Source organism: Physeter macrocephalus, chromosome 5, assembly GCF_002837175.3.
Source record: "Physeter macrocephalus isolate SW-GA chromosome 5, ASM283717v5, whole genome shotgun sequence".
NCBI lineage: Eukaryota > Metazoa > Chordata > Mammalia > Artiodactyla > Physeteridae > Physeter > Physeter macrocephalus.
The window spans coordinates 66,088,675-66,114,131 of record NC_041218.1 but is presented as its reverse complement, the minus strand read 5'-3'; the positions used below and the strand labels follow the sequence as shown (position 1 = coordinate 66,114,131).

The 25,457-nt window shown below is 33.2% G+C and overlaps 1 protein-coding gene across 16 annotated transcripts in view; it reads right to left on the bottom strand.

Annotated features, from left to right (window-relative positions):
- The window catches only part of PHF14 (PHD finger protein 14), a 208,555-nt gene that overhangs the window by 103,684 nt on the left and 79,414 nt on the right, over window positions 1-25,457 (bottom strand). For 11 of the 16 annotated variants that reach the window (XM_028490048.2, XM_028490049.2, XM_028490053.2 and 8 more), the window contains exons 15-16: window positions 12,413-12,463; window positions 12,170-12,291 (exon numbers count right to left, since the gene is read on the bottom strand). The exons of 1 other annotated variant lie outside the window; for it this stretch is intronic. In XM_028490048.2, the coding sequence (XP_028345849.1) occupies window positions 12,170-12,291; window positions 12,413-12,463 (173 nt within the window). Of the gene's footprint in view, window positions 1-6,891; window positions 6,968-10,156; window positions 10,299-12,169; window positions 12,292-12,402; window positions 12,464-25,457 lie in introns of those variants that run through there. 4 more of the 16 variants (XR_003679900.2, XM_028490057.2, XM_055085019.1 and 1 more) reach the window with 4 other exon arrangements.

Sequence of the window (25,457 nt, the reverse complement as noted above, 5' to 3'; positions counted from 1 at the left end):
TTAAGAACCACTGCAATGGGATTTTATATTGGGGGAGAAAGATTGGGCTCAACTCTGAATACAGTACGGGCAAGTGGGAATTTATAGCCAAAGAACACGGTGGGGATCAGTGGATAGAAAATTAGTAAGCAGAAACATCAGGGCTAAGGGGGTTCTGGCTAAACTGACCTAAAAGGATTTTTGCTTAAGACAGGCCAAGGTGATCAGAATGGTAGAGGATGAGGAACCTGATCAGATATCTAGGGTGATCAAATATCAAGGGTGGGGGGTTCTGGTTAAAGTAACTTAGCAGGGTTCTTGCTAACACTGGACTTTATAAAGAAATATACAGATGAGCTTAGGAGAAAGTTCAGTAACCTGACTAAAGTTTCGTCTAGAAAAGAATCTTTGTTGCCTTTAGTGCATTAAAATTTTTTTGAAAAAAAAAAAACAACCAAAAACCAGAAACGTGTAAGAGTAATATTAAGATGAAAAAAAAAAACAAGGATCGGGAAAGGAATAGGCTATGAGGAACCAGTGACAAGAGAACATTTGCCATGGTTGTCTGGCGCTGGGGTAGAAGCTAGGATTGACAGCATAGAGGCACAGCACTTTTTGAGGTGACGGAATTTCTCTAAAATAGGATTGTAGTGATAGCTGAACACTTCTATAAATTTATTAAAAATTACTACAGTCGGGCTTCCCTGGTGGCGCAGCGGTTGAGAATCTGCCTGCCAATGCAGGGGACACGGGTTCGAGCCCTGGTTTGGGAAGATCCCACACGCCGCGGAGCACTAGGCCCGTGAGCCACAACTACTGAGCCTGCGCGTCTGGAGCCTGTGCTCTGCAATAAGAGAGGCCACCATACTGAGAGGCCCGCGCACCGCGATGAAGAGTGGCCCCCACTTGCCACAACTAGAGAAAGCCCTCGCACAGAAACAAAGACCCAACACAGCCAAAAATAAATATAAAAAATAAATAAATTAATTAATTTTTAAAAATTACTACAGTCTACACTTAAAATGGCTGAATTTGTATGGTATGAAAATGAGATCTCAATATAGTTATTTTAAAAAAGAAAAGAGATATTTGCTCTTTATCAAAGGAAGTACGCTTTATCAAAGGAAATGACTTATTTTCCACTCCTCTCTAGCTAAATGAGAGAAAGGGCAACAAGAATGGCTTCCACTCTAAGAGACTTGATCATTAATCATATTCTACAGTTACAGAATACTCTAGCAAGAGATTCTGAAAGTAGGTGTTTACAGGAGAGCTGTGACGGAATGTAAACACATAGGCAGTATTTATTTGGGAACTTGGAACATCACATAACCTTTGAATATCAGAGCTAGTGTGTTAGACCTCAGAGATGATATAGCCTGACATCTTCTCCAGTAAAATAAGAAAACTGAGATCCATAGAGACTAAGTGACTTGCCAGCACTGGCAAGTGACAAGCTTGGACTAACTGAGATCTCCTACTCTGAGTGAAGTAATCGCAGTCAATCAGAAACCATTATTTGCCACTCTTTTCTGCTGTTGTTTGCAACATATATATACTATTTTAAAGTTTGTTTTTAATAATTAAAAATGAAAAAACCAGTCAATTTGGACTTATTTAAAGAAAGGCCTCTGCCCTCAAAGAGATTACATACTGTTTCAGTGTATAAAGCTACAATGCATACAGATTTAGCAATGCATCAGTAAAAAATTTAATAAGCATTTATTCTGAATTAACTTCTTGTGCCATATTGTATAAGACTATGAAAATCATCATGACTACATAGAAGGCCTGACCTAATCTAGTGAAAAAAGTAAAAATTCATAGACAATTTGCAAGCAAGTGGATAACAGCATGATGTGGGATTTTATGTGGGTCCCAAGGGCAATCAAAGTAAGAAAAAGATCATTATGGGAGCATGTAAGTCTGGAAGGATACATGAAAGAAGTAAATACTGACCTAGTCTTAGAAGGAAGAAGAGAATATGATCCAAAATATTAGAGGAAGCCGGAAAGTCTCAAGCAAATAGTTGTAGTGCACATTCAAAATAAAAGCAAGACTAAAGAAAAGAAGCAGCTTCCAAATGAAATGAAATGAATAAATTGCTTGAAAAAACAAAAAACAGCTTACCAAAACTAACATAAGACAAAAGAAAAAATTTCAATAGCTCTATTACCTATTTTTTAAATTGAATTAATTAGCAAAAACGTCCCAACAGAGAAACTCTGGCTCAGAGGGTTTCATTGAGGAATTCAATGAAAACTCATTGAAGAAATAAAATCAATCAATAAATGCTTTAAAAAAAAATAGAATACTTTGTAACACCTTTTAGAAGGCCAATATAACCTGATAACAAAACCTGATAAAGACTTAAGAAATTAAAAGAATAATACTTTCGTGAATAGAGACACAAAACCCTTATCAAAATATTAGCAAATGAAATAAAAAAAAATACACATATAAAAGAGGCAATACCTCACGACCAGAAGGGGTTTATCCCAGGACTGTTAAGGCTGATCCAACTTTTGAGGCCTCTTTCCGTGGGGGATGGAAAAGCCAGACTAAAAGACTGCTTGTGCACCTCTGCCAAGATCTCCTCATTGAGGGGTCTTAAAGACACTTTGCTCCACCGACTCAGTACTGTTCTACTGCCTACCCCTTCTCCTTTTCCTCCCCTCCAGCCCCTGGGTCCATTAAACAGCAAGGACCTTCTGTCCAGGCTGCCTCAGTAGTGACCTTAATACCCCACCCCCTCCTCATTTTGGCACCGACCCACTAGACCCTTATCAGTGGGGGGAAATGGAACATTCCGGGAACCAGCAACCTTTCCTGTTTGGCCTCTTGCTTATACTACTGCAACAAATTAATAATTTTAATTGTAACTTTCAACTTGGCTTGTGATCCTAATTGACTACCTCAACTCCTCGTAGCTCTCAACACTTGCATAAACAGGTAAAAGAAATCATATTTTATTCTTATACGAGAGCATCAAAAAACATTAAATACTTAGGAATACATTTAATAATAGACATACAAGACTTCTACAATGAAAACTACAAAAACATCCAATGAGAAAAAATAATGGATATTTGAAAATCTGAATAAATGTAGAGATATACCTAGTTCATGGATCAGAAAACAATACTGTTAAGATGTTAATGTTCCTCCAAATTCATCCATGTATTCAACACAAAGCTAATCAAAATCCCAGTAGGCTTCTTTTGCAAAATTGTGGTTAAATATACATAAAATTTATCATTTTAACCATTTTTAAGTGTGTATTTCTGAAGCATTAAGTATTTTCACACTGTTGTGCAACCATCACCACCAACCATCTCCAGAACTTTTTCATTTTACCCAACTGAAACTCTGTATCCATTAAACACTAACTCCCCAGTCACCCTGCTCCTGGCAACCACCATTCTATTTTCTTTCTCTATGAACTTGACTAAGTATCCCATATTAAGTAGAATCACACAATATTGGTTCTTTTGTGACTGGCTTATTTCACTCAGCATAAGGTCTCCAACGTTCATCCATGTTATAGCATGTGTCAGAATTTCCTTCCTTTTTATGGTTGAATAATATCCCACTGTACGCATAGACCACATTTTGTTTATCCATCCATCCATTGATGGACACCGGTTGCTTCCACCATTTGGCTGCTGCCAATAATGCTGCCATGAATATGAATGTAGAGTATCTCTTTAAGTCCCTGCTTTCATTTCTTTTGAGTATACACTCAGAAATGAAATTCCTTCTTCTCTACATCCTCCCCCAAAGTTGTTATTTTTCTATTTTTGTTTGTTTGTTTAATAACAACCATTCTAATGGGTCTGAAGCAGTATCTCATTGTGGTTTTGATTTGAGCTACACTAATGATTAATATTTAGCATCTTTTCACGTGCTTATTACTCGTTTGTATATCTTCTTTGGAGAAATGTCCATTTAAGTCCTTTGCTCTTTTTTTTTTTTTTTTTTTTTGCGGTACGCGGGCCGCTCACTGTTGTGGCCTCTCCCATTGGGGAGCACAGGCTCCGGACGCGCAGGCTCAGCGGCCATGGCTCACGAGCCTAGCCGCTCTGTGGCATGTGGGATCTTCCTGGACTGGGGCACGAACCCGTGTCCCCTGCATCGGCAGGCGAACTCTCAACCACTGCGCCACCAAGGAAGCCCCTTTGCTCATTTTTAATCAGGTTTTTTCGTTACTGCTGTGGATGATTTCTTGTGCTTTTTATACTCTTGATATCAATACTTCATCAGATATATGATTTGCAAATATCTCTCCCATTTTGTGGGCTGCCTTTTCACTCTGTTGATAGATTCTTTTGATACACAAACATTTTTAATTTTGAATGAAGTCCAACTTATATATTTTTGTTGTTGCTGTTGCTGCCTGTGCTTTTTGGGTATCATACACAGACTTTTTTCTTTTTAATGAAAATAAAAAGCTCTTTCTAACACTCATATGAAAATGCAAAGGATCCAGAAAAACAAAAGAGCTTACCATAAGGCCTCAAGAATCAAGACAACTGGTACTGGCACAGAAATAAGTACATAGCTTGATGGAACACACCACAAAGTCTAGAAATCGACCCTCATTTAAAGAGTCGATTGGTATTTAACAGTGGAACCAAAGCAACTTAATGTGGAAAGGCAAGGGTTTTCAACAAATGGTGCTGGAAAACTGGAAACCCACAGGGGATAATAAACAAACCTTCCTTAACTCTACCTGAGACCATAAAAATTAATTTCAGATGAATCACATATCTCGATATAAAAGATAAATCATAAAGCTTCTAGAAGAAAACAAAGGAAATCATTTTTGTGACCTGGACCTAGGCCAAGACTTCTTAGATAGGAAACAAGAGCAATAATCATAAAAGTTGCTAAACTGGACTTAGTAAAATTAGTAACTTCTGCTCTTTAACACCATTAAGAAAATGAATAGGCAGGCCACAGATAAGGAGCATATGTTTGAAAAACATGTATTTGTAAAAAACTTAAATCCAGAACATAGTAAAAGTTCCTATAACGCAATACTAAACATACAACCCAATTTTTTTTTAAATGAGCAAAAGAATTAGTTCACAAAGGAAGACATACAAATAGCCAGTGAGCACATGAAAATGTGCTCAACATCATTATACATCAGGGTAATGCAAACTAAAACCACAGTGGGATTCCCTCACACACTCATTAAAATGGCAGACATCAAATAAATACTAAACATGCCATTTATATGAAACTCTACAGGAGGCAACTTAGAAGGGTAAAAAATAGAAAAGTGGTTGCCTTTGAGAAGAGGGACTGACCAGGAAAGGGCACAGCTTTTGGGGAGTGATGAAAATGTTCTATATTTTGATAGAAATGGGGGTTACATGAGTGCATGCTTTTGTTAAAATTCACTAATTTATTCACTTAACATTTATGCGTTTCATTGTATGTAACTTTTACCACACACACACACACACACACACACACACACACACACAAACAACTACTGAACTTAGATTTACTTTTTTGCCATGGTTTGGGTTGGCAATTCTGAAACTACTTCCTATATATTCTAAGCTGGAGCAAATAGGAAAATATATTGTCCTGAAACCTAAATCGGACAAGACAATTTATAAATACATTTTAATAATTGAAAAAAATATTTCCATGAAACTGTTTAAGCTTGTTTCATCATTAATTCAGAATTTACAACTTTTGGGAAGTTGAATTATTGTTTCTCTAAGTAGTTTACACAGTCTGGATTTAAAAACACTGAAACAAAGCACATGTAATTACGTTTCTAAGTAGATACAGCCATTTTTGTTACTTGATTTTTAATTTTTTTTGTCTATACCGAAATTACTAAGATCATATTTCATCAAAATACCGATTAAAAAAAACATATCGGGAAGGGTGATACATTATGAAACTTTAAATAGTTGTAATATTTGCATTTTTTTCCTACTTATCTTTGACAAAAAAAAAAAGAAAGAAAACTATATTTTGTTTATTAATGCTCAGGCTGATTTCTTCACACATTCTAGCATTACTCATATATTAAATATTGGCATTCTTAGACAGTTTTACCTCTGGTATGAAGCTGATTCAATTAACTAGTATTTTATTTTTTAAGTTAATACAATTAAATGACCTGGTTTTCAAAAACTATAATAAACTTTCAAAACTAAAGTAGACCTGATAATTTATTGTTTTTAAATCAAAAATCTTAAAAATAAACTGTTAAACAAAATGAAAATTTAGAAATATTGTCTCAAAATAGGGACATAATTATGTTAAACCCTCCAGAATGGGACAGAAATAGCTGTTCTGAATTTTATTGAATTTCAATTTTACTTAAGCATTAGATGTTGTTATTGTTTGGTATTCATATCAGAATTTCCTTGAAAAGCTGTTTCTATAAACTATTTCTTATAATGCTTATTTAAAAAATAATGTAAATGTAAAAGTTTTTTAAACAGTTAAAAATCTAAGAAAACAAAGTTTCAGGTCATAATTATATTCCTTTGTTTAAATTTTCAAATAATTCCTAATGCTTCATCAGCTTGTATTTAGAATGCTACATTTATCTTCCCTTTTGATGTGAACCCTGTTAAAAGAATTAGGCAGCATATTTCCTCAGGCTATGGGTTACAAGAAGTCTATATGCTTTCTGAGACATCTTGATATGCTACTTTATCTTTGCCTTGTATGTTAAATCTATTTTTAGATCAGATTTTTATTTTAAATCTATTTTATATTAAAAATAAAAATTAGGAAGATTTAATATCTGGCCAATGATTCCTTAACGCAACCTCCTATGAAGTGTGTAAGCCACTAACCACCATGGGGAGGCGCCCCTTGCTCAGTGACTTGGAGTAAGAACATGCGAGCTGTAAAGATAAGTAAAACAGAGACCTTGCCTTTAAGATGGTCATACTTTCAGGAGAGAAAAGCCAAGTGAAACATATTCCAGAGCTAACAGCAGTGAAACCTGAAGAAAGAGGCATATCACATAGGACATCAGGGTGACAAGAGGGGATATATTTTACCACACATAATTGAAAGAAATATTAGAAATCTAAGCTTTGGAAATAATCCTTTAGAATACAGTAATTTGTACTATACCAATCACTGACTCAGGGTTACAAGACAAAACAAAACAAAAACCTAAAACCTATCCTTGAAATTGTTGGTAGAAATAAGGAAAAGAAACAGAGGATTAGCCAGAAATGTCTTTGTGCAGGAAATGTTTTTTGTTGTTGTTGTTGTTGTTTTGTTTTTTTGTTTTTTTAGGAAATGTTTTTAATAATTTGAAATTTATTAGATGACAAATCATTTTAAAATTTCTATTTGTTTCTAAGTTCTAATTTATAAGTATCCAAATAATATACATTTGCACCATCACTTTACAATCATTTGATATTCCTACATGAATAAACAAATTTTACCATTTAGAGTGATTATTATGTGATAAACTGCATAAGAAACAGTAAACTGGTAAGTGTATAATCAAAATAAAATAAGTCATTCTATTTGTTTTAAGCAACCTATCAAATGCAATCTTAATTGTTCTTAAAAGAAATGAAACTAGGTTTCATTTTTTTAAAGTAATTTAAAACAATCTGTTTAAAGTGATCTTATGTTCTGTGAACATAGTAACTAAAGTTATAACTAAACCTTGCTCTCTTGGTCTAATCAAATCTATGGGGGAAAACACCCCTTACCATGACCCAGGCAATCTATAAGCCTCCATACCAGTGAGAACAGGAAATGTAATTAAAAATTTAAAAATCTGATTTATCAAAGAGACTAATATTTGAAATAAAAATCTGATAAAGATGAATTTGTGCTGGTGCTCCTAATAACTTATGACACCATCAAATTTGGTTTGGGGGAAGGCACTCAGAAGCTAGATGTTTAAATTGTGAAATAAATAAAAGTGCTAACAACATCGTTAACAGACCAAACAAACAGCCTAACCTTGTAACCAAAATGGTTCAATATCTATATAACTTGCCATATCTTCAAATAAGGAAGAGAATACAGCAAACATTTAATGGTGTAGACTTAGCTATAAAAGTAAAATAGCTTCATAGATCACTTCCTACCTTCACTGCTTCTAAGTAATGGTCACAATACAAGATAAAAATTAAATATGCTATTTAAGAGGACCAATGGATTTTAAGGTTCTTAGTTTTAGGAGACCTTTTTGCTCCCTCCTATCTCCCGTTAAGTAAAAAAAATGTGTCACAATGAGTTTACACAGTTAAGATAAAATTTGAGGCCTAAAAGTTTGGTCTTATTCCTAATTTGATAGTTTGATAAAGACTTATAGAGAAGAAAAGCCTACCTACCTCTAAAATCTATCTTTTGAAAATTAAATGTTCAAAAAGAAGAATCATTTCTACTATCACATGAGTGTATCAACTAACTAATCTCAAATCTGTGATTCCTAGTTCTTTACCTAATACACAGAAAAAACTCATCCATTATTCTTTAGTGACATGAAAGTAATCCTCCTTTATTAAGCCTTTTAAACGTCTTGATCAAATACTTATACTGAGTGACCAATTTGTTCTAGGAATAAATTATAATAGTAAAATTTTTTTTTTTATTAATTCAGCAAAGAATAATCAGTCACTACTTATGTGGCATAGTCATTCATTTACCAAGCATTTACTGAGCATTAAATGTCCCGGGAACTGCGGAAGCAAAACCAAGTAAGATATCACTAAGGGCTCAAAAGTAACTCCAACAATGAACATCCACAGCAAGGAGATTAATACCCCAAAAGACCTCACAATTCCAAGACAGTTTCAATTTGGCCTTTAGCATTTAATTGCACTAAATAACATAAAGGAATATATTTTCAACTGGAAACTTTGCAGACAAATTTTAATTAAGTTTAAAAAGTAGATGGCAAAAAAAGCACTATTTTTAAAAAAAAAAATCCATATGATACTGTAAACCATCTTTCTCTTTAACACCTTGTGGTAATTTTCATATTTCCCATGTTTAGAGGAAATAGTTTACTAGTCTAATCATTTTAGGGAACGTGTTTCAACAAATTCAAATTTTTTGTCCTCCATATTGCAGGAATAATTATATACAAAAACATGCACATTCTCTGAAAAGTAAAAAAATATGCATTTATATTATTACTGTATCATATTTACCAACTGGAACCCTTATTTCAGAGCCCACATATATGTATTCTTTAAATTACTAAGTAATACCACTGCCCTACTATTTCATACAGAATTACTCACAAAGCCTGTAATGGAGCATAGTACAATTCTGATCATGTACAACAGAAGGAAAAACTAAGACCCAGAAATACTAAATTACTTGCCAAAGGCCTGAGAAAAACTTAAAGACGAAACAGAAAATAACATTTGAAACCTATTATTACAGTTTACTGATAAATTGAATGCAATTTCCTAGTGATATTAAAAAATTATACATGTAAATTAACGTATACATATATACAAATAACTGAAAAAGAAAGGAAAAAAATAAGAACTTTCTTATACAGCCTGAATTACATAGAGAAGTGTGGTTTCAAAATCAAAACTGCTAAACAGCTGATTCTAAAGAGTCACGTACATTAGTTCAAAGGAACTTGAGAAAATACAGTAAATTTAATAAAAGATTAAGTAAATTAATTAAATTATGATCCAAGTTTAATTTTATAAGGGAACTTAATAGACATACATAGTAAGTATAATGATCAAGCACTGAAATATATCTTTAGGGAAAATAAAGTGTAATTTAAAACGTCTTAAAGTTAAAAATAGCATGTATACATAATATTTAAGATGCAACTTAATCATAAAAGTGTGGGCTTTGGGGGCAGATTTGCAAACAATGATGGTGCCAATTACTAAATAAAAGAGATGTTAAGGGAAATGGCAGATATCAGCTTATAAGAGTACCTTTTTAAACACATGAAATTCTACATAAAATTCTTCTTTATCCCAAGAGCAATATGCTTAAACTGAATGTGTATGTATGTGTGTGTGTGTGTGTGTGTGTGTGTGTATATATATATATATTTAAAGAACAATCACATTATAACCATAAAACACTTGATGGCACTGCTTTATATCCAGCTTGTTTTATCCTCAGAAACATTATTAATATATAATATTTATAAAACATTTAATTCCCTCTTCATAACCTCTTTAAAACCTTTTCATAAAATCTGTGATGTTATCTTCTTAACAGGGCAAAACCAAGAAAAAAGACTTTGTATATCCATCATTTCTAGAGTAACAAAAATATCTTCACCTTTCACGAGACTTTCAGAAAAATCCCAGACACTGGAATGTTATAATAATGCAATTAAGGATGAAAATTTTATAACAGGAACTAATTAAACAAATGAGAGGAAAGGCTAATATTAATTAAAAATCTTATCAAGAATCAAAGAAAGATGATACCTATTTTTTTAAAAACAACTATATAATACAATGTCTTGGAGATGCTCTTGTATTAAGTGGCTTTTAAAATAAAATTGTACTTATTTCCTAGGTTCTTTCTTTCAAATACATGACCAAAAAAATAAAATAAAAACCTGGCAAAAACATATAGGGCCTATAGCAACAAGGCCTGAATCAAGCTACTATCTTAAAAAGATAAATTAGAGGTAGATATTTACATAGGTTTAAGTAATTAAAGAGTATAACCAGGTCTCTTAAGTTTTTAACTAGTGTTTCAAAATGATCATGCCCTATAATGCCACCCTCAACCCCCATGGGAATTTTCTTCTAGACTCAATTCTTGTTCATTACGTAAGATTGTTTTTACAATTTTTTCTTTTGTTTATTTTCGTTGTTTTGTTGTTTTATGTACTCCACTCTGTTATGCTTATGCTTTCTTTTTTTACATAAATCAGAAAATTATGTTGCAGTCAGAATTATTCATGTGTATCTTCTGACATCAGAACTAATTTACCTTAAACTTAAATGAGTTTAACCTCCAGGAGAGCTCTCATGATATTCTACATAAACTACTTCAAAAAACAGTGGCCTAATATGATAGACTTTCTCAACTTTGTTGAAGCACTTTGTATTTCTTTACTGGAAATTTTACTTTCTCATTACATTCCTCAGTGACATTATAAAAACCTCATGAAATTTAAAACCACATGCCTTTACTTGAGGAATTAAAACAAACAAATTATACTTTTAATGACAAATAAATGACATCATTTTGGAAGCAAATATTTAAAATTCTGTAACAGTACTAATACGCATTTTATCAACTTACTTTTTTTGAAACATTTAATTTCTGTGCCATGAGTTAGTTTAATAGGGCTTTATCAAAAGACAATTTCTGAAGGAAATCAGAAAGCATTCCTGTAACACACTAAAAGATTCTTTGTGTCACTGTCCTTTGAAAGAGGGTATCTCTTTTATTTAGATGAGGTCTCCTTTTGATCACCCCCCCAACTCCTTCATCTCACCCAGGGCTTTGAGCAATTTCTTCATCTCAGCAAGAGAGGCAAATGGCTAAAATTAGCAGTCTCTGGACCCTCAGGAATAGCCACTGTGCCATACCAGCTGAGATTCCTGATTAGAATTATGTCTGATTTAAAAAAAAAAAAAAAGTGACAAAACAAAACAAAGAAGCAAAGAAGAAAACCAAACAAAAAACAAAAAATGTCTATCTAGGCCATCTTTTCACCTTTCTTTATTTCATAAGAGAGAAGCATTTAACACATTGTTTTGAAAAATGAAAAGGAAGTGCTAACGAAGTTCTTGTCAAGAAAAAGTATCTGTCATCATTATCTCTAATAAACTTCAACTTTTATAATATGCTAACAGAACTTAGTAATTTTATTGTTTTATGAGATAAAACATAATAATCTTAGCACAAAGGGTTTGGATCAAATTATGTATTTCTGTGGCCTCTATATGCAGAGCATAGTCAACTTCTCTTGTCAAAGGGAAATTAATTCTCTTTTGTTCAAAATCCAGATAATCCCTCAATTACATCTAAATCCAGAGAATAACCATGTGTGGCAGGTTACTAAGTGGATGAAATCTGTTTCTGAAGTACTGTTTCCACTAAATAAGACTTTAAGAAAGGTCCTATACTGTGATTTGTTTTCCCCATTATATCTGTGATGAGAAAATGATGAAGATGGAGCCTTAATCCCCCAAAGACAAGGTCTCAGCATCCAGCTTACCTGACAAGGTTTTCATTGTCTCCAGTTCCCTTGCAAGTTGCACATTCAGTTCGTAAATCCTCAGCCTTGGGCTTCTTTTGTAACACAGACTGCCTTTGTCTCCTCTCTCTAGGAACTCTCTCCTGCCATACAAGGGAGGATGAAACAAAACATAAAATCAGGATATGAGGAAAACAGAAATAATTTTAAGCAAGAAAGTTTCTCAAATTTAGATTGTGTAAAATATGCTTAACTTATTCCAACCTCATGTTTTTCTTCCTCAGGAATGAAGCTTCGTTTTCGTCCTCTGGTTCTCTAAAAAAAAAAAGAAAAAGAAAAAAAAAAAAGAAAAAAAAAAGAAAAATCCACAAAAATATCTAATGTTTAATTAATAATAAAAATAAATTTTCTCTGTTAAATGTTACTGCTTCAGTTAAGCACTTGGAAAATTAGCATTTCTAATTAATGCTGTACTGCTCTATTGCACTTTATTACAATTTATGTCAGAGGAAATAAACACATGACAAATTGAATACACTCTACAGTGACAGTGTTTTACTGTTAAATAACACAGGTATCTGATAAGAAAAATAAGTTCTACAAAATTAGCTTGAAGATTTCTGAACACCTCATACACATCACACTGATGATTTATGCAGAACATTTAAATTTTCATGACTTACACAACTTCTAGAGCTAAAATGCTAAACCTGGACTCACATCTATTGTTTGCCTCTGTGTTTGTGCTTGCGTACACAAACATGTTTGAATAACATAAAGAAACAACCTTTAACAGCTGTAAAAAAGTGGGAGGCAAAGGTCTCAGATGTCTCCCAATCCTAGTTAAAATAAAACTAACTAATAAAAACATGGTATAAGTAACTCAAGCTTATTTACTTAAAATTTATATCCTGTATTTCAGAACACACTTCTCATTTGAAAGATGACATCCATGTTTGAAAGTAATATAAGTACAATAGGATTTGCAGCCAATACGTTAAAAATCTCCACCCATGTAGCACAGCCTCTGGAGGTTTATAATCTCCATGTGAAGATCACTGCTCTTTAGAGAGACTGGAAGAAAAAGGAGGCACCACTCCCCAAAATTACTTTACCTGACTGTTGAGATCAAAGAACATTCCCACGTTAGAGTAGGTACCAAATAATTCTAAAGAGAATTGCTGTCCAATATAAAAAACATTAATGTTTTTCTAAATTACTGTCAGTTCAATTCCCTACAATACCGAGTCACTTGTTATTCAGTACCCAGGCTAATTGCACTCTGTTTAATCTGCCCCTAGATAACCATGAGTTGACTAAATTAGCCGTTCAAAGTAATAATAATACATATTCATTTACATTTACATTGCCAATCAGTATGTTTTAATTACATTATGGAAGAAATAAGGAAGAAAAAGTAAGACTATACCTAGGAAAAGGTTTTAAATGCAGGCCCTACATCTATTCTTACTTCCAAAGAATTAGTACTAAGCCTTGCTCCTCAAAATATGGTTCATAAGCACTGGCATCCCCAGGGAGTTAGTTAGAAATGAAGAATCTCATGCCCGGAACAACATACTGAATTAGAACCTGCCGTTTAAAAAGATCCCCAAGTAAGTCATACACACATTTAAGTTTGAAAACAGTCCTTAATATTGACAACACTTCTCCAAGTTCTAATTAAAACCTTATGGCTAGCCCTTTGTAGAGTCATCTTTCCCCTCTGTGACACTCCTTTCCTCATGCTTCAACTTCTGTCCCCCAGTGCAATTTATCCCAAAACTGGTAAGGACCATGTCATATTCATCTTTCTAGACTCAAACTTAATACAATACATATTACGTAAAAGTTCAATAAATTTGTTTTAATAAAATAAATAAGTGTTTAAATTGAAATTCACAGATGAACACGCTAGATAATACAAATGATAAAACAACTGACAAAAAGGGTAAATTATTGTTCCCCTCTCTGGTAATCTATTTTCAATTTGCATAATTTATGCATATAGCCATCCATTTCAAAAAGGTGATCAAAATTAATAACCAATATCAGAGGGAAAATATTCAAATTACTTATTTTAATTCTATAAACATCTAAAGAATGCTCAAAAGGCCTTCACACATTTCCATATTTCTCTTCATTCAACCCATCTTTTGTTGAGTCATCTAGTTTTTGAATCATCTAATCACTGAATTAATTTTTGAAGTATATGTGTGAATGCTCCAAGTTCATGTTTTCAATTCTTTTGAAGATATATAATTGTTTACCATTTCTGATTAAAACTTTAAATCTTTGAACATCTGGTTTGATTCCATCAATTGGAAGTTCTTCAAACCCATACTGCAGTTAGCATCATAAAGCATAATGCCACAGAATGATCCTATCACACAATGACATAGTTACATACCTCTGCATTTATAAATTCCTTTTTATTATATTTTATTAAATATTTATTAAATAATTATTTCATTAAAGTAATATTTTTAAATGAATAAACATATAATTATCTAAAACAGTCATTTTAAATGCATGTATCAATATTACAAAAAGGCAATCATTGATGTATTCCTGCAGTAATTTTAAATAACTAAACATAAGCAACATAAACAAATTCTAGCCAGAAAACCAGAGTTGTTACAAGCAATACGAAATTATAGCATCTTAGAGCTCTGAGATAGCAGGCCAGGGAAATGACTTGATGATCACACAGCTGATAACTGACAGAGGTAAACTTCAACCCAGGTCTCTCAACTCTCAATTCAGTGATTTTTCTTGCATGACAAATCCAAGATTAATAATTTAATCCCAAGTAGAGATGAGCAAATTATCATAAGAAAGCAAATCTCTTATTCTCACTTGAATATGTAAATAAACTGTAACACCATGATGCATAAATGAAGGTTTTATATTTTGAAACAAGTAAATGAGACAATTCACCCAATGGAGGGGAGACCTCAATACCTCAAACTGACACTATATTCTATCCAATTTGGTACCTTATACATACAATGACTAACATGATCCATTACCGAAATAACTTGCAGCAAGGCTTAGCATTTATCGCACAATGTTTCACAATATCAAGTTCCCCAACCAAGAAAATGCTGAGAGTTGTGGGGTTTTTTCCTAGCTTTAATGAAGTGGCAGCAACTGTAACTGTTATAACTCATACCTGCCTACAATCATAACAGATATCTTAAACATGGTATCCCTGAATGAATCAGAAAATATAAGGGGAGTTAAAAAGAGGGAGAAACGATGGAAAAAAGAAAAAAAACCATGTTTGGCTCATCCAACAAATTTCAATAATCAAATAATAATTTCAATAATCAAAGAGCTTGCCCCATCTTAAATATACAGAAGTATTTGTAACCAGGTTGTCATTTCATGGTATACATTGAGGCTGACACTATTTTAGAAGCAAGATAAATAAAGCAGAAGGGAGAACACAGGGTGTGGAAGAAGGAAAAACATTATTTAACAAGTATGTGCTTTAGAGCTTAACACAGATAAATTATCTAGACATTCGAAATGATTGAAGGTATATTTCCAAATTGTGCTTCCTTTTGCAATTATGAAACTGTTAAAAGTAAATGAAATTTTGAAAATCATTCCAAATCTTGACACATTCCTATTTTTTTCTTCTTTGATAGTTTTTAAGAACTTTATTTTCTTAGGGAACACTGACAATCTGAGCTGCTTAGATAATCTGGCTCTTTATCTGTCTTTGGTGCATTTACTTGAAAACAGGATGTATAAAATCATCCACAAACAGTGGCATGATATTAGAGACAATGTATCTAAGTTAGGAAAGAATAAAACATTTTTAACTACAGGCATCATTTTAATAGCTCATTCATCTGAAACAAATAATTAAATGTTTCAATAACTTCACTCATTTGGACTAGAAAACATGCAACAAATTTTAATTAATTGTTTAGAGCTGGGTTGTTTTAATTTATAATTAGGTCAGATGCGTGATGATTTTTCCAAGGTTAGAATGATTCATTTCACAAATGAACTAAATTTAAAACTAAAAGACAGTGTCTCAGCATCTTTGACATCACTAAGATGGATTTCACATATTCATTTGTACACTGATTTCTCTAAATTCAACACATCTTTTTGATGACAAATCAACATTTATACAAATGACAATAAATAAGCCATACATGGTTAGATGAAACATAAAGATACCCTCCTACGTAATTTATATATAAAAAGAGAAAATGCTTTGAGAAAATTCCAAATTCAATGTTAATTAGGACAATAGTCAAACCCTGAAAACCTGTCAAGCTAAAATATCTTCAGATTTATGCTGAGGAATAAATGTCGGGGCTGTCTGGCAGCTGTTCAAAATGCTTCAATGAAATATATACAGTATATATATTTTCTTAAAAAATAAGTATTTGTTTTCTAATTATAAAACAATATATTGAAAACAATCATATATTAAAGCTAATAAAATATTCAAAAGAAAAATGTTATATATATAAACAAAGTGTGAACAAAAGCACCACCTGTTTCCGTTGGGCTATCGGCATACAACAGATGGAATGGTGATCCCCCAAAAAGTGTTTTCCCTTCTTGTCAGTTGGCTGTAGAGTTTATTTTTATCTAATCTAATTTATATTAACAGGGTTAGGAAAATAAAAAGAATATCATGATCTAATTGGCTTAACACTATAAATTAAAATAACCACAAGCCTAAAAATATAAAAGATACATCCTACATAATAAATGTTTCTATAAAACTCTTCTCATAGAAAACGGTATATTCAAAATAAGTAAAATCCTGAAGCTCTGCCTCGTCCTTGTTCCCTTTATTCCATGCTCCTGGAAATAAATAAAAATGATGAATTTCCAAGAGGCAAAAAGCACAGCAGGAGCCTTTGGGTTCTGAATACGATTACTTGAGCTAAGGACACCCACAGTGGATCTCTTCCAAGTGAGCCAAAGTGACTTAAGTATGGTTTAGTTCACCAAAAAAATTTTTGCTAGGGTTTCTTCTAAGGTTTTGTGACAGACACAGGTTATATAATCTGTTTAGTACTTCAGAGGTCACCTTGGGTCTGATAATAAACTCAATAATAACTCTGATATCTAAAGCCCCCATGTATAACCCTTTCTTCCCAGAACTGCATTAATTTAATCAAAACAATTAGTATAAAGATAACAAGTAAATTAAGACATGGGCATCATGAATGCCTAGTACACTTTAGTCATTTCAATAGGGCTGAATCTAAACGTTTCTATATTTCTACTGAACTAGCATCTAAAAAATATTTTAAAAACAAATGTAATGAAAGCAGACTCTAGGATATTTGGTTATCTCTCAAATGAAGACTGCACTTTTAACAGGCTATTGATTTATACTGTTAAATAAAATGGAAAACAGATTAACAATGTGTTTAAGTCTATTTCCAAAATAATGATCTATAAGAAAAGGTGCATCATGAAAAACAATATGGTTTCAGTCAACGCTGCTAAAAAGTACTTTGACTTTTTACCGCATTTATCTTCCCAAAAAAGGAGAGATACAAAACCAAAAAAATGTATGAGACAGGAAGAAAGATCTGACAACTTCAGAGAGTAGAAGATGATACACTGTGTAAAAGACTATGGAAAGATAGTCTCAACAAGTCCCTTTGGCACTTGTATAAAAGATGAAAAGTCACTAGATGACACAGAGTGAAAAGAAAACAAAAAGAAAATCTGAAAGCTTTCAAGTTACATTAAAGTTATTAGAAAATATGCCAAAAAGTACAAAGGTCAATTTTAAAGTAACTTCAAAGGGAACATTAAGCTAATTTATATTTTCTTCAAAAGTAATTTCCTTCTCTAAAAGCAAGTGAAAAGTTTCCACATTTAAAAAAAAATGCAGAGAAAATGTCTAACAAGGTACTTAAAGAGAAGTATCCCAGGTTACCTTTAGAGTAATTCTATAGTTTCACCAATGAAATATGATTAATATACAAGGAGAAAGGGACTAATTCCCTCCCTAACTATAAAGGGCCAGAAAAAAAGACTCTTTCAAAGTACACTGTCTTCAGATGCATAGCCACAGTGGAAAAGAAAAGAACTCATGTGTGAAATACAAACTAAGTACCTCCTGTGGTAGGTAATGAACATATAGTGGTAAACAGGACAGCTCCTGTCTACCTGGGTTCAGGTCCATGAGTCTACAGATACCAAACAAATAATTAAATGGATAATGATTTATAAATATGGTAAGTGCAACTAAAGTGAAGGATAAAAACAGTCACATACTAATCAGATCTTTCAAAATCTCACTATAATTAAAACTGTTCTTAAATTTAAGAATCAGTCATAATTTTCATGCCCTTAATAATGATATAAAACTACATTCACCTTAAAGATGGGTATGGAGAAAATGCCTAACAAATTGGAAAAAAAATTCTCAAAGGAACACACTTACGTGTGACTCTGGCAAACCTCAGGCAGGAACGGAAAAAGAAAGAGTTCAGACTGGCAAGAGGATAAAAGAATCAAGGACAGTAGCAAAAGCATTACTAAAATAACTGAACATAGGATCCAGAAAAGATACTGGAACTCTAAGTGAAGGCATGAGGTACCTAGATAACCAGGCTGCTGAGTAACTGTGAGAATAAAGATGGCTATTGGACTAGAAACGTAAAGAAGAAACCCGCAACATACTGAGGTCAAATGAATTTAATCATGATTATTTCACACGCATCTTAAAATTAAAATCAAATATTATTTCATATAATACTCTCTACCCAATGCAGAAAATTCTTCCAAAAATATCCCTGATAGTCATATAGCCTCAATTATTCTGGATAACAAGGAAGCACGTTCCATATAACACAGTTCTAATTGTTGGTACCAGTTTTACTATCTGAACTTATCCTAGCATTCATGTAACAGAAGTTTAAATATTTAAAGATAAATGACCAGGTCTTTATTATGTAAAGAGTCTCTGTTTATTCATTTATTAAACTAATAAACATACCAAAAAAACGTAATTACACTTGTGACAAGGGCAGCAAAATAAAATAGTGCTATACGAACAATGTTTCAATTAATTACTCCTCAGAGTACTTTTCTAGAACTTCATCAGAGTATCACATTAGGTTTTGCTTTCTTAGTTCATATGAGCTAAAATTGAGGGATGATGGCAATAATGACAGAGGATTAATTAATGCTTTACAACAGATCTACAATCTCTGTCATTTTTCATTTGTTAAAGAGTCCAATTAGAACATCATTTTTGCACTATGTAACATAGCATAGATAGCAGAAAGGGAAAAGGGCCTGCACCATTTTTTTTCTTTTACAATATCAACAGTACCATTAGCCAACGAAGAAATGCATGTCAAAACCACAGTGATACAACACAAGTGTCACTGGGCTAAAATCAAGGTGTTGGTAGGCTGCATTCCTTTCTGGAGACTCTAGGAAGAGAATCAGTTTGCTTGGTTATTCCATCTCCTAGAGAGTGCCAACATGCTTTGGTCCAAGACCCCCTTCTTCCATCTTTAAAGGAAGGGATGCTGTATATCTCAGACCCATTGTCTGTAGTCACATCTCCCTCTTACTTACAGTCAGAGAAGGTCCTTGCCTTTTAGGTCTGCATGTAATTAGATTGAGCCCACATAATACTGCTTAATCTTCCCATCTCAAGGTCCATAACTTTAATCACACCTGCAAAGCCCCTTTTGCCATGTAAGGTAACACATAAACAGGTTCTGGGGATTAGGACACGGATATCTTTGCAGGAGGGCATTATTCTGCCTACAATACTCAACACTGTGGAAATCAAATGTATACACTAAATGAATTTATTAAAGCTATCATCCTATAGATGGAAATGGGGCATTTAACAGTAGTAACACTTGAAAAACAAAATCCCTAAGTATATTACAATCACACAAACTCGCATAGGTAAGAAATAAAATGCTACTTTGGGTTAAACTTCAATAACATAAGAGTATAAGGATTTTACTCCCTCCCTATGCAGTTAAGAGATTACTCCTCTCCCATAGGAACACAGAAGGCATATCCTCTGGAGAAAAAGAACCAGACAGACTCTGTACAAGGATTTATTAGGTACAGAGAAGGGAGCAATGAGGTAGCAAACAGAAACCAGGAAGTTTAAATGCAATTCTGCTTTCTAAACCATGAGACCTTTATCCCCTTTCTCCTCACCTGTCCAGGAGTCTGACAGTCAAAATTATACCTATCAGTTAGGAGATGAGAGAATACTTCTCCCGAATTATTGTGGAAAAAACCTACAGATACTGACATTAAGGAGGTTCCCAAAGAAAAAGCCCCTTGATCATAAAATCACCCTACAGGGAAAACAATGGGTTTATCAGCCCTACACAAACTTAATTACCTTTTTTAGAACAAAATAGGAGTGGACATCCAAAGATCTTTAGGCATCTGAAAGCGTCAACATGAAAGAGATGAACATGAATAGAAATAATGAAACCACAGGAAACACAGACAATGCACGATACAGAAAAAAATTTTGAAAATATAATTAATATTCATAAAGATATAAAAGAAGTCTTTGCAATCATGAAATAAGAACATCTGTTATTAAAAGAAACAGTGAAAGTACATACTCATCCTAATGCAGAAAGAGAAAATCCTAAGAGTTTCAAGAGAAAGGGAAAAAAAGTTAGAAATGCAGAAAGCAATACTGGAAGCCAGGAGTCAGTCAAGTGATGCTTTAAAAAAATATGTAGTATTTTACACACAGCCAAATAACTAATAAAATATAAGAAATTAAAACATTTTTAGACATGTAACATCTCAAAAAATTTACCTCTCATTAATCTTTACTCAAAAAGTCATTGAAAGCATTGCCCCGTCAAGATCAGGGACTAAATGAAAAAAGAAACTGAAATGCAAGCAACAGGAAATTCCACCTACCAAAGGTTAAAAGGAATTCCCAGGATGATGACGAAATAAAGCTCAAGGATAACATAAAAAAACCAATTCACATTAGAGCTGGAGGAGAGAGCGCTCAGAGAAAATATCTAAGAAATTATCTGACATGTCTGACTATATGGAAAACTGTCTATCAGAGATATTTTACAAGGTAGTTGAAGGCTATGAGAAGACTCAGTCTTAGATTCAAAGAAACTAAACAAGTTGAAAATACAGTGAAGGGCAAATGGTTTATTTTTAAAACTATTCATTCCTTTCTTTAAAAATAAACTGAATGAATGAGGATCCTCAAAATTTAATTAGTGAGACAGTCTGACTGTATTCTTTCCTTCTGAATCCGCCTCTCTCCTGGCCTACCCAGCCTTAGACCAGTAATAGGGTAAAAAGTGTGCTATTGTTTAAAAGTTCATAAAGTGTTCAGAGAGCATGGCTCTGTTATTCTTAAACAATATTTTATCTTTGGGAAGTTTCTATCATTAAGAAAATGGGCTAAGCCAATCAAATGTCACTTGTAAATGAAGCAAAAGGAAAATTTCAAAAAAATAAAATCTTGAAAATAAGTCACCCTGCAGTATACACATCTGGTGGCCCACTTGATCACAAGTGTTTCTTGTAATCATTCATACGATTTTTTCAGAAGACAATGATTATAATAAAGGTAACTGCCAAAAAGGGAAAAAATAAAGGTTACCAACCAATGTGATCTTTAAAAATAAAACAAAACTAAAAACCCTAAAGTAAAGTAAAATAAAATCACAAAGTATTACCATTTCACGCTGCATGCGGGATCTTAGTTCCCCAACCAGGGACTGAACCCACATCCCCTACAGTGGAAGCGTGGAGTCTTAAACCACTGGACTGCCCGGGAAGCCCCTATACCTCACATTTGTAACAGATTTTCCACAAGAAAGCCAAGACAAACTACTATATCAAAAAATGGGAAAGGAGCTTCCCTGGTGGCGCAGTGGTTGAGAGTCCGCCTGCCGATGCAGGGAACACGGGTTCGTGCCCCGGTCTGGGAAGATCCCACATGCCACGGAGCGGTTGGGCCCGTGAGCCATGGCCGCTGAGCCTGCGCGTCCGGAGCCTGTGCTCCGCAGCGGGAGAGGCCACAGCAGTGAGAGGCCCGCGTACTGCAAAAAAAAAAAAAAAAAAAAAAATGGGAAAGGACTTGAATAAGCTTTTCTCCAAAGAAAATATACAAATGGCCAATAAACACATGAAAAGATGCTCAACATTATTAGTCATTAGGGAAATGCAAACCAAAACTAGGAGATACAAACATCACACCCATTAGGATGCCTATTATCAACAAATTAAAATTAAAAAAAAAGTGTTGGCAAGAATATGGAGAAATTAGAACCCTTGTGTAGTGCTGGTGAGAATGTAAAATGGTGTAGCTGCTGTGGAAAAGAGTATGGTGGTCACTCAAAGAGTATAACATAGAATTACCATATGATCCAGCAATTATACTCTTATGTATATAGCCCAAAGAACTGAAAGCAGGAACTCAAACAGATGTTTGTATACTCCATGCTCATAGCAGCATTACTGACAAAAGTCAAGAGGTGGAAGCAACCCAAGTGTTCACCAACAGATGAATGGACAAACAAAATGTGGTATAGACAAACAAAGAAATATAATTCAGCCTTAAAAAGGAATGAAATTCTGACACATGCTACAACGTGGATGAAGCTCAAGGATATTATGCTAAGTGAAGTAAGCCAGTCACTTAACATGAGGTATGCAGAAAAGGCAAACTGACAGAGATAGAAAGTAGAATGGTGGTTTCAAGAGGCTGGGCATAAGAAGGAATAGGGAATTATCGTTTAATGGCTATGGAGCTTCTGTTTGGGATGATGAAAAAGTTCTGGAAGTGGATGGTGGTGATGGTTGTACAACCCTGTGAATGTACATAATGCCTCTGAACTGTACATTTAAAATGATTAAAATGATAAAATAAATAAATACATAAATAAAAACCCTGAAGTATAGTATAATTACAAAATATTACCATTTCCAGATTATTTGAATGTCGATGTGTATATTTTAACCCTCCCATAAACAGTCTTAGGGATAAAAAATGAAAACAATTGTGAAATTTAGAAAGAGACTTTTGGTTCTAGAAAAGATTGCAGATCATCTAATTTATTTTATAAATGAGGATATTGAGCACAAACAGGGTAAATTAAATTACTTATCCAAGGCCACATACAGGGTTAGTACCAGAGTATGGACTAGAATTCTAATTTATCATGTGCTAGTCCAGGTACTTTCCACCACACACTAGGCTATCTTACAGGTTTTGATGCTGTCTAAAACACTCAAGAATTTGATTCTGTACCATTTTCTTTTACAGGGAATAATGCTACAAAAAAATTGTCCTAGAGAGGAAAATACCATTACATTTTAAATGGTTGATTATTTTCTCAAGCATAATTTTAAGTCATATCCATATATATTTCTAATTAAATAAATATGAAAGTTATTTAAGTTAAAAAAAACCACTTCAATCAATCAATATACTAATGATCAAAATTTTAAAAGAAATGAGCTATCCTAAAAAATGTTCACACCTATTTATCTGAAAAAACTGAATGAATGAAACATTAAGTGACTTTTTGCTGAAGGTGCTCTAAGTCATTAATCATCAATAACCTTAATTGATAAGTGAATCTGTACTAAGCTATTAAGATTTGATCCAATTAACTTCTTTAAAATTTTGCCAGGTTACTAATGCAAGAAGCTGTTGCCAGCCATCAAGATGCCTATCATAAAAACATATTGTAAGAAAGACAAATACAGGTGTTAGATGATATCTAAATGTGGTTCAAAATTTTTACACTAAATTTTATGCTAAAGGCTCCAATGCTTTTACAAGTGTTCAGCTTGCTGTTACTTTAAAAATTTCAACTTCTTAATACAAAGGTTTGGGGCAGTGGAAAATAAAGACTTTCTCAGCCAGTACAATACTTTCCTACTAGTATTAACAGTCAACTTCTAGTTTTGTTGCTCACCTCAATCTTCTGTCTTTCCTCTTCCATATCAGTTATGTTACCCCTAGGGTAATTTAATGTACCTCTCATATGGACACTCTACCTTCTAGTTTATATTACATTATTTGAGGGTCAACTTTCTATCACCATAGTTCTTTGAGGACATAGACCATGTCTTCATTTTAGTGTTCTATTCAGCATCTACTGCCCAGTGCCTTACCTCGTTAGTTGCTCAATAGGTGTACATTGAAAAAATTAACCTGATCCATGGTTCAAGAGTAGGACAAGGAGTCACAAAGACCAGAGAGTATGGGAAGACGTGGATTCCCATGCAGGCAATTTTTACTGCTTAACTATTAAACTCAGGAATAAATATAAAGCACTCACACAAAAAATAATTACCTACAATTTTGACAATTTTGAAGAAAATATAACATCAATTCATGCTTCTATACATTATAAACAGAAGTTCATCTTAAAGTACTGTCTTCTCTTCACTGGACTCTGAAGGTTTACCCAAGAGGACAAAATAAAGATCAAACCACTGAGGCTGAGAATTGTGTTGTATGCATTACAAGTCACTATCTACCCTCTAAGTGATGTGAGATAAAGCTGAAAATTAGCAAAATCAGGGGAGATGAAATAACTACAGAATTACTGGGATCCATAAAGGTGTAAAAAACAAAGCAATTAAGTCTTAAAACTAGAATGCTATAACATCATAAAACAGACTGTGTGACACTAGACAGTGAATGCATCACATATCACTAAAACAGCAACCTACAAGGTCAACTTGGTATTACAAGTTGTTCTGGCTTGATGCCAGAGAAACAAACTGGAAAAGTGGAAGGAAAAAGATACTATTTTAAACGAGTAGAAAGAAAGTACTATAATAAAAATTCATAGTTGAAAGATTAGAACCACATAACATTTTAAGAAGTTCAAGAAAAAATATTTTATCTAATATAAGAATCAAAGGAAAACACTATATATGAAGTATGGTCATTTTACATTTAAAGGTGGGCTAGGTATATAAAACTAATACCTATAAAAAGGCTTTCATGCAGAAGTAAAACAATTCTCCCAGAGCAAAAGAAGCTGAATTATATTAAGATAAATGAGATCCCAGTTCCCAAAACATTTTCATTCCTACAATAAATGAAAACTATATTTAAAAATTATCCCCAATTATTATTATTGGCTAATGCAGAAGTTAAAACTATTAGAGAAAACTCCTAGCTTTCTCTAGAATGTATAATTAGACGTATGACAGTTATTATTTTATAAAGTGGTATTATACCATTTATACTGAATATATGGATCCAAAGCATAGGCTCAACCACTACAAAATAAATAAATTACATCAAAGCCGA